This window comes from Macrobrachium nipponense, chromosome 12, assembly GCF_015104395.2.
Source record: "Macrobrachium nipponense isolate FS-2020 chromosome 12, ASM1510439v2, whole genome shotgun sequence".
NCBI classification, from domain to species: domain Eukaryota; kingdom Metazoa; phylum Arthropoda; class Malacostraca; order Decapoda; family Palaemonidae; genus Macrobrachium; species Macrobrachium nipponense.
In genome coordinates this window covers 9,742,591-9,752,590 of record NC_087205.1, presented here as the reverse complement: position 1 = coordinate 9,752,590, position 10,000 = coordinate 9,742,591, and the positions used below count along the sequence as shown (strand labels likewise).

General features: G+C 30.3%; 1 protein-coding gene across 1 annotated transcript in view; it reads left to right on the top strand.

The window, feature by feature from the left end:
- The window catches only part of LOC135224341 (hemicentin-2-like), a 461,359-nt gene extending 452,762 nt beyond the window's left edge, over window positions 1–8,597 (top strand). The window contains 3 exon segments of the mRNA XM_064263248.1: window positions 1,955–2,140; window positions 4,624–4,718; window positions 7,518–8,597. Of these exon segments, the coding sequence (XP_064119318.1) occupies window positions 1,955–2,140; window positions 4,624–4,718; window positions 7,518–7,661 (425 nt within the window). The 3' untranslated portion in view covers window positions 7,662–8,597.
- The last annotated feature ends 1,403 nt before the right edge of the window (window positions 8,598–10,000 follow it).

The following is a 10,000-nucleotide window of genomic DNA, read 5'->3' as shown; positions in this document are numbered from 1 at the left end:
AACCCACTCTAATCTGCTTCGTTGCTCGTAACTTCTATTTGGATTCGGGAGGTGAAATATTGTGAGTTTTTTTTTTTTTTTAATGAATTCGTCAGGAGCAATTGTTTCAGCAGTTCTCTCCCTAATGGCAAGACATTTTTAGGTTTCCCGAATTCGTGAAATTGATTCTCCAGCGAGTTAACTCTTATACTGGACTATTTTTGTCTCTGTAGTTTTTCAAGGTAATCCGATGAGAATCCCTGTTTACCTCTGATAATTGGCCCTGTTACTTAGGTAATATGATACCATCATAAAAATTTCTCTCGCTGAGTCATTCAAATAGATACAACTAAAATAGTTAGCATGATCTGTATCGAGGAGCATCAAATATTTTTTCCCCATTTACCAGTTTTATGAGTTCGAGTGTATATTTTTTTATGAATATCCATTAAAATAAATACCTTATTACTTGGAAGTTTGAATTTCTAATCAATGGACCCTGTGGGAGTGTTCCATTTGAATAGGGGTTTATCTTTTGGATAAAAACAATAATAATACAATCTAAGAACTTCGTAATTAAAGTGACCACATTTGACGTGTTTTCTTAAGTGAAAATCTCATAAATGTAATGAAGTTTAATTAACGGTACTTTTATTACTTCATAAGTGAAAATCTCATAAATGTAATGAAGGTTAATAAACGGTACTTTTATTACTTCATAAGTGAAAATCTCATAAATGTAATGAAGTTTAATAAACGGTACTTTTATTACTTCATAAGTGAAAATCTCATAAATGTAATGAAGTTAATAAAACGGTACTTTTTATTACTTTTTCATAGTGAAAAATCTCATAAATTTAATGAAAAGGTTAATAAACGGTCTTTTATTACTTTCATAAGTGAAAAATCTTCAAATGTTTAATTGAGTTTAATAAACGGTTACTTTTATTACTTCATAAGTGAAAATCTCATAAAAGTAATGAAGTTTAAATTAACGTACTTTATTTTTTTGTTTTAACTATTTTTTTTCATATGTGAAAATCTAAACAATGTAAATGACGCCTTAAAACTAAACGGCAATTTTATTACTTCATATGTGAAAATCTCAAAAATGTAATGAAGGTTACTTAACGGCACTTTTATTACTTAAGTGAAAATCTCATAAATGTAATTAAGATTAATTAACGGCACCTTTATTAATTCTTAAGTGAAAATCTCATAAATGTAATGAATGTTGAATAACGGCACTACTATTACAATCTTGTGAAATTTGTATACTTTAGTAAAACACTAAACATCCTTAATTGTCATAATAAAAAACACTTAATCTGCTGTAAATTCTAAGGGAGAACTAAAATTTATCTCCATAATTACCGAGATAATCACCGTAATTATTTGATGGGGAAATTATTTCGCAGAATTAATTATCTTAAGTTTTGAAAAATTTAGCTTTTTCTGCAAAATTTGTCTAAAAGCTTTGAATATGATAATCAGCTGGGAGATAATTAGAAAGTTTGAAGTCGGTGTTAATTCACAATCGCAGGTATAAGTGGCGGCCTCTCAAGGTATACAAGCAAACTGTCAGGAAATGTATAATTACGAGAGGTTTTACATCATTTTTTAAATATTCCACCTTAACAATAATCATATCTAATCCATTTATGATAAACCTTGATTAATCAATTTTCAGCTAGTGGAAAGAAGCCGCTATTAAAATGAAGGAAATAATTTTCTGCCAAAGGCTACTGGGCAATTCGCATTTCTTGTTGATTTTGAAAACAATTATGGCAACGGAGAAAACCATAGATAGAACTTATGGAGAGAGAGAGAGAGAGAGGAGAGGAGGGAGACGACAGAGAGAGAGGAACGAGACGGACGAGCGGCGAGAGTAGAGAGAGAGAGAGAGAGAGAGAGAGAGAGAGAGAGAGAGAGAGAATAAATTTTAATTTGGTAACATGTATTTCATCTTCCGCAGCTGACATCATCAGCAAAGACACTGGGACTTCGATAGGGGGCGCCGTGGGCGCCGTGGTTGGAGTCCTTTTGGGCGTGGTGGGGTTGGTCCTCGCCAGGAACTACTGCAGGAAACGAAGGACTCGAAGGAAGCCAGAGCCTCGACCTCCTTCAGACGACAGCAATCCGGATGTCGTTCCAAATATTGGTGAGTCACACACACACACACACACACGTATATATATATATATATATATATATAATATATATATATATATATATATATATATATATATGATATATATATATATATTATATCTATATATATATATATATATATATATATATATATATCACACACACACACACACACGTGTATATATATATATATATATATATATATATATATATATATATATATATATATATATATATATATTTAACAACTGTAATACTCGCAGTTTTTGATTATTTGGTAATTAGGGAGCTCAGCTGCTGAATATATATATATATATATATATATATATATATATATATATATATATATATATATATATATATATATATATATATATATATATATATATATATATATATATATATATATACATACACACACATACATATATAACAGCTGAACTCCCCTACTACCAAAAATAAAAAGAACTCTGAGTTTTACAGCTATGAAAATTAAGTTTTTCACCTTTTTTAACGAGAGTTCAATTAATAAAAGGTAAAAGAAAAAAGAGAGAGGGAGAGAGAGTGAGGCAGCATTTAACTGTTCTATTTTTCATGAATGGAACAGATATGCTCGAAACAAAATTTAACTTTGCCAGGTTAGCATTTAAAGGCTACGAACACGCGTCCATTTAAATAGAGAGAATTACAAATCATTGTATGTAAACCTTGATTTATTTTTTTTATTTTTGTACAATAAACGAATATCGCACATACAGAAGCAGTGGAATATTATGCTTCCTTATTCAGAGTCATGAAAATGTATTAAACAGTGGAAGAAAACTGAAACTTCTTCACTAATATATTAGAGTGATGGCTGTGCTTGAAAGTGCTTTGTTTTGATATGTACAACCTGAAGATATGCATGATATTGCATCACATTTAGTATTAGAATAAATTACATTCGCTTCTATGAATAGTTACAAATAAAACAATTATGTTTTGACGGCGCATAAAGCGAAACCCTGTTTTCTCTATAATTTTTGAACGTGTTTATTTAATCGTATCATTCAGTAGATATACGTTAATAGCTGTTTTGAACTCCAATCACTCGAAAAAAAGTGGAATCATAACAGGAAATATATATTTATTGCTTCATCAGCGGAGAGAGATCACACAGCAGCTTTTCCATTGCAATCGTTTTCATAGGGACAATTTTATACGTTTTCAATGAAGGCCTTCTATCGTGCAACATTTATGATCTTCATTAATAAGAGAAACAAGTTTGTAACTAAAGAAATATAATTTTCTGGAAACGTTTTCATGAATTTATTATGCACGTGAGATAGTAGATTTTATTAAATATAGACGATCAACTTTTGATCTGATTTAGAATCTGATATATGAGTATATTATGGACAGTTTCAGATAGACTGTAAGAAAAAAAAAAGACAATCAACATTTGATCTGTTGTGGATTTTGTATAAGCAAAAATATATGTGTTCCTCGGAAACGTTTTCATGAATTTAGTATGGGCATGAACAGGTAGATTGTAAGGAAAAAAGACAATCAACGTTTGATATGTAATGGATTTTGTATATGCAATAAATAAATGTATTCCCTGGAAACGTTTTCATGAATTTGGTATGGGCATGAAATGGTAGATTGTAAGGAAAAAAGACAATCAACGTTTGATCTGTTGTGGATTTTGTATAAGCAAAAATAAATGTGTTCCTCGGAAACGTTTTCATGAATTTAGTATGGGCATGAACAGGTAGATTGTAAGGAAAAAAACAATCAACGTTTGATCTGTAATGGATTTTGTATATGCAATAAATAAATGTGTTCCCTGGAAACCTTTTCATGAATTTGGTATGGGCATGAAATGGTAGATTGTAAGGAAAAAAGACAATCAACGTTTGATCTGTAATGGATTTTGTATAAGCAATAAATAAATGTGTTCCTCGGAAACGTTTTCATGAATTTAGTATGGGCATGAACAGGTAGATTGTAAGGAAAAAAGACAATCAACGTTTGATCTGTAATGGATTTTGTATATGCAAAAACAAATGTATTCCCTGGAAACGTTTTCATGAATATAGTATGGGCATGAACTGGTAGATTGTATGAAAAAAAGACAATCAACGTTTGATCTGCTGTTGATTTTGTATAAGCAAAAATAAATGTATTCCATGGAAAGGTTTTCATGAATTTGGTATGGGCATGAACTGGTAGATTGTATGAAATAAAGATGACCAGCTTTTTTACCTGATTTGGATTCTGGATAAATCACAGAAATGTTTATCTTCCTAGAAAAGTTTCATGAATTTAGTATGGGTAATCGGGCATCAACAGGTAGATTGTATGAAATAAATCACAGAAATCTTTCTTTTCCTGGAAACATTTCATGAATTTAGCATGCCCATGAACAGGTATATTGCATGAAGCAAAGACCAAAAACGCTGTATCTGATTTGATTTGTGGTAAAACCAATACATTTTTTTTCCATTACAGAGGAGACCTACGATCTCTTGTCATCTGGAGAAGGGAAATCGGAGGCAATGGTGTACGAAGTTATGGACCCTTCGCTCGGAGAGGATGTGCCGATGGTAGGGATTCTCTTCTGTTATATTGGTAGTAATTACATTTCTAATCAGCTTTACTCTTTTCTATATCTTTGCTAACTCGGGGAGTAAGCCAACAAACTCCTTTTTTTTCTTCTTCCTCCTCTTGAGGTGGTAGGAAAGGTCTATGGACGAACCTAAAAAGGTGTAAAAAAGATGTTCCATGTTGAGTTAATGATACAGGAATTATAGGATAGGATAATTACGATTTATATATTATAATGAAAATGTAAAAAGTAAATAATGTGCGTGTTACAAAGTGCAGATCAATTATTTCTAATAAAATATAGCGTAATTACTTAAATTTTTAGTTGGTGAAAAAACGCTCTATTTGACCGTAGATTTAGCGCGTTTTAATTTACGTTAAGTTACGAATACAATCTTTACAACTTATGCATGAGGGGAAAGTCTTCCACACATCTTGAGTAAGCTGGAAGTCGGATCACGCCTTGTTGAGTTAACCTTTTGCATTCTTTTAAGCCAATGTAGTTTCATCCGGATATTTGTCCTAATCTAAAATAACCAGAGGTATGTCGGGTACATAAAATTTCACGTTCCCACAGTTGCTTTTGCAATCGTACACTCATCAGAGATAAGAGGAACATATCTAACCCACCCAAAAAAACAAAATATTTACCACTATATGAAATAGACCATGCTCAATGGGCCATATATTGCTATAAAAGTGTTAAATAAAAAAATATATATATTTTCTAATAGTATTGCATTTAAAATCAGCATCTCTTAAACTGAATTGCGAAGCCTCTGGAAAAAAAACTCATTTTTGAATCATTGTGACTTTTAAGGAAACTTCATCAAGGGCATTTTTATCTCTGCTTTTACTTTATCAAAAGGATTTCTTTTATCTCGCAAATCAGCGTTGGGTTCGAAAATTCTCCATATTTTTCAAGATATTCGCAATTAAGTGAAAAGTCTATATGTTTTATCTCTTTAATGTTTACAGTGTTTTCTACCGAATATTTCAATTCCTATGGATCCCATTTCAAAGGATGTCATGTTTATCAAAATGTAATCAAGTCTGGGAATATAATGGATGAAACGAGATCTACCTGTCAGTATAAGGAATTTTAATTACTTTAATCGGAAGCAATTGGTAATTTTAATTTGTCACTCATGGAAATTAGGGATTGTTTATCTAAATTCTATGGATTTTATTAATCTAGTTTTATAACCCTTGTGGAAATTTTATTGGGTTATATATGATCCTAGTTTTTTAATATTAGACGTTATTACCAAATATATTATTAAATGTTAAGACTTTGCACCATTCCACCTCAGATCTAAAATTACCCTGTATATAATTTTTGTATATATATATAATATATATATATATCTATCTATATATATATATTAATATATATATATAATATATATTATATATATGAGTTGTGTTTGAATCCCTGATGCAATAATCTATCCGAGAATATTTTTCGTTTTCGTTTATATAATCACATATTCATTTATTGAAAAATGGAGATCGATCCCCTGCACTGGACGGTAATGTAATCTACTTGACTCCCACAGGGGGAGGGAGATAGGCGACGGAGATCCGATTATCACAACCTAGGTAAAGTCCATCGACTGTAAAACGCTTCCGGAGGGTGTTCAATGACTCAGAAAATTCAGACGAGGAAAAGTTATCAACCCCTTTTTTTATGTCTATAAATAATGAGACGTTTTCTTTTTAACAGACGTGATAATACTCTGTAAAACTCGCGATGGTAATATTTGATCTAATATGTAAAAATAAATGTTTTACTCTTAAATAATTCAATTCTCGATGTTTTATATTTCCATTGTAATTCTTCCCTAATATTAAGATAGGTTCACACGGATAAGTACATAGGACGAATATATATACATATATATATATATATATATATATATATATATATATATATATATATATATATATATATATATATATATATATATATATATATAAATATATAATATACATACCGTATATATATATATATATATATATATATATATATATATATATATATATATATATATATATATATATATTTGTGTGTGTATATGTGCATGTTCTCATGTATGTCTGTTCATTTATAAGTCGTATGCTTGACGAAAATCCATTACAGACTGAAGATTTGAACACCGCATAATAAATTCGACTAATTACGATTGACTTTATTATTGATCCCTATAATACCCTCTTCCCCACCACATACTAACATGTATGTACAATTTCTATGGTGGATAATCACCCAACTCCACCCACGAGAGATGGGAAGGGTTCGATTCCTGAGATGAATAAAGTCTTTGGAACGTTTTGATATTACTAATATTAATTTCTTCTTCCTGGCATATTCATTTTTTGAAAGGTATTTCCATTCAACCTCGCCCTATTAGTTCTGATTTACTTTTGAAAAACTTCATTTCGCTACTAATTTTGTTTTCGTTTACCTGAGGCTGTTGTTGTTTTTTTTTTTTTATTTAACTTAAAGTTTTCTCTTCGCCTCCAAAGAACTAATTTTCCATTGCTTTTGTTCACCATTAGTTCTGATTTACATTCCAAGAACTTCATTCCGCTACTATAAAAAATAGTTCTCTTTTCTTTTCCCTGGAACATTTTTTTTTTTTTTTTTTATTTAACTTGAACTTTCCCCTTCGCCTCCAAAGACTTATTTTGTTAAACTATTAGTTCTGATTTGCTTTAATATAACTTGAACTTTCCTCTTCGCCTCCAAGAACTTACTTTCCATTGCTAATTCCCCCCATTTCTTTTCCTCCCAGCAGGGTATGAGCGAGCAGCAGGAATCTTACCACCCTCTCATGCTCCAGCATTCGCCGAAGGAGGTCGACGACTATCCCGGCGTCCGGACGGATCTCTACTGCCCAGTGGATCAGCTGATGAAGGCGGAGGAGAGCGTCGTTTAAAAAACTGACCATGGAACTGTGTTATGGAAGAATATGCCTCGCTTCGTCGTGAACTCGGTGTTCAGTGAATGAAAGTATTGCTATGAGGAAATGAAAAAGGGACAAATTGCGAGAATTGTCTGGCTGACGCACGATATGATGCTTAGATAATACATAAAAGAAAGGAAACGAGATAATACAAGAAAGAAAGGAAACGAATTGTAACGATTGGGAAAGAGATGGTAAAATGGAAATGAAATGATAGTGCAAAATAAGTTCGCCTGGTAAAACGAAGAGCAAAGTGACTGATTAAGAATACGACAATAATTCGCTCTGTGAAAAAACATTATTCACCGGAATCATAAGTTGTGTTGCAATAAGGAACATTGCCTCTGTCACTTCTATATGTTTGAAGCAAGCGTTCAGACATTTTCCTATGTGAAGATGTTAAGAAAATTGTGAATTTCTTCAGAGAAGAAAGAGAGAGAGAGAGAGAGAGAGAGAGAGAGAGAGAGAGAGAGAGAGAGAGAGAGAGAGAGAATGAAATGTTTGAGAGGATGACCAGCAGAGATTTTCTTTAAGCGTGCAAGGGTGATTTGTTCGAAAAAAAAAATAAAATAAAACTTAAATTTTATAAATCAGATATTGATTGATGGAAAGGCTAAACGTACGCAAGGAAAAGAAAACACAAAACTCCAGTGCTCTAATTGTAAAGCCGGCTTTATCCTTCCGGCTGCCAGACTTATTACAGAGTGATCCAGCTTTGGAGTTGGTCAGTCCACACGTGCGGATTTCGCCAGGTGCTGGATGTAAATTGTGAAGAAGTCCCTGACAAGGATTATACCCGTTGCTTCCATGTCTAATTTAACTGCTGTTCAGACTGCTACTTTGCATCTGAGCCGTAGTGATATTGTTCATATATATATATATATATATATATATATATATATCTATATATATATATATATATATATATATATACATATATATATATATATGTATATATATATTTATATATATATATATATATATATATATATATATATATTATATATACATACATATGTATATTTTTTTTTTGAAAAATGAACTTGTATATATTGCTGTGCAACAGCAATCACTTCCAGCTCGTATGTTTCCGTCAACGAGTTCTTTCGCTCAATGGAATATTCCATTTAAGAGGATTATTTCCTGTATATGAAATCAGGGTCACGTCATTGTCGTCATCTCTTACTAGGAAATAATTTGTTGTTTCATGAGTAATATAAACTAAATTATTTGGGAATGGTTGACATATCATATATATATATATATATATATATATATATATATATATATATATATATATATATATATATATATATAGTAGAGAAAACGACATAAATCACGTTACTATATAACTCTTTACGAATAAAGCATAAATATATCATATTTTATGATTAAAAAATTATATATTATATATATATATATATAATATATATATATATATATATATATATATATATATATTATATATGATATTATATATATATATATATATATATATATATGATTTCCAGAAAACGATAAAAACAGAACATACTATATAAATCTTTATGAATAAAGCATATCATATTTATGATTAAAAATGTTAAAAATGTTTATACTGTCCCTGGAGATTGAATATACATAATTCTTAACTGAATACATCGGTAATAAAATAAAATATATATATACATATTTCGCGCGCTTGTGTTATCATAATGAGTGTTTGGTGTTGAGAGAGAGGAAAAATAAAAAAAAAATTACTGCCACTTTATAAAGTTTCAATGCCAAATAACGAGTGTGATTACAGATATTCTATGTACTTTTCTCTAAGTTAAAGAAAATACGCAAATAGTGTTCCCTGTTCTAGGAAGCGTGTATTGAAAAATGGTTATATATATATGTGGTCTACTTTCTTAAAAGAGTACAGTTTCACTTCAAGGGAAAATTCTTCATAACCTTCTCTCTCTCCCTTAAACTGTAAGTATATATGTATATGTAACTATGAATTCAGGAAGAAAATATTTTTGTATTAATTGTTTGAATAAATATGAAATGATAGAAGTAATCTTTATTGCCCTATTTTTTTCAACTCTGAGACGAAATGTGAATAATTAAGCTTCTCTTTACTTGAGAGAAATGAAACTTACAGTCTTCGTTTTATGATAAATGAACTTGTTTAATTTTACTCGAATGATTACCTGTTTTCCTAAATAATAGAAGTTCCCATCCAAAATTTGAACGTATATGTATAATATATATATATATATATATAAGTCCCCCTATGACTATATAATATATATATATATATATATATATAGGGTATATATAGTATA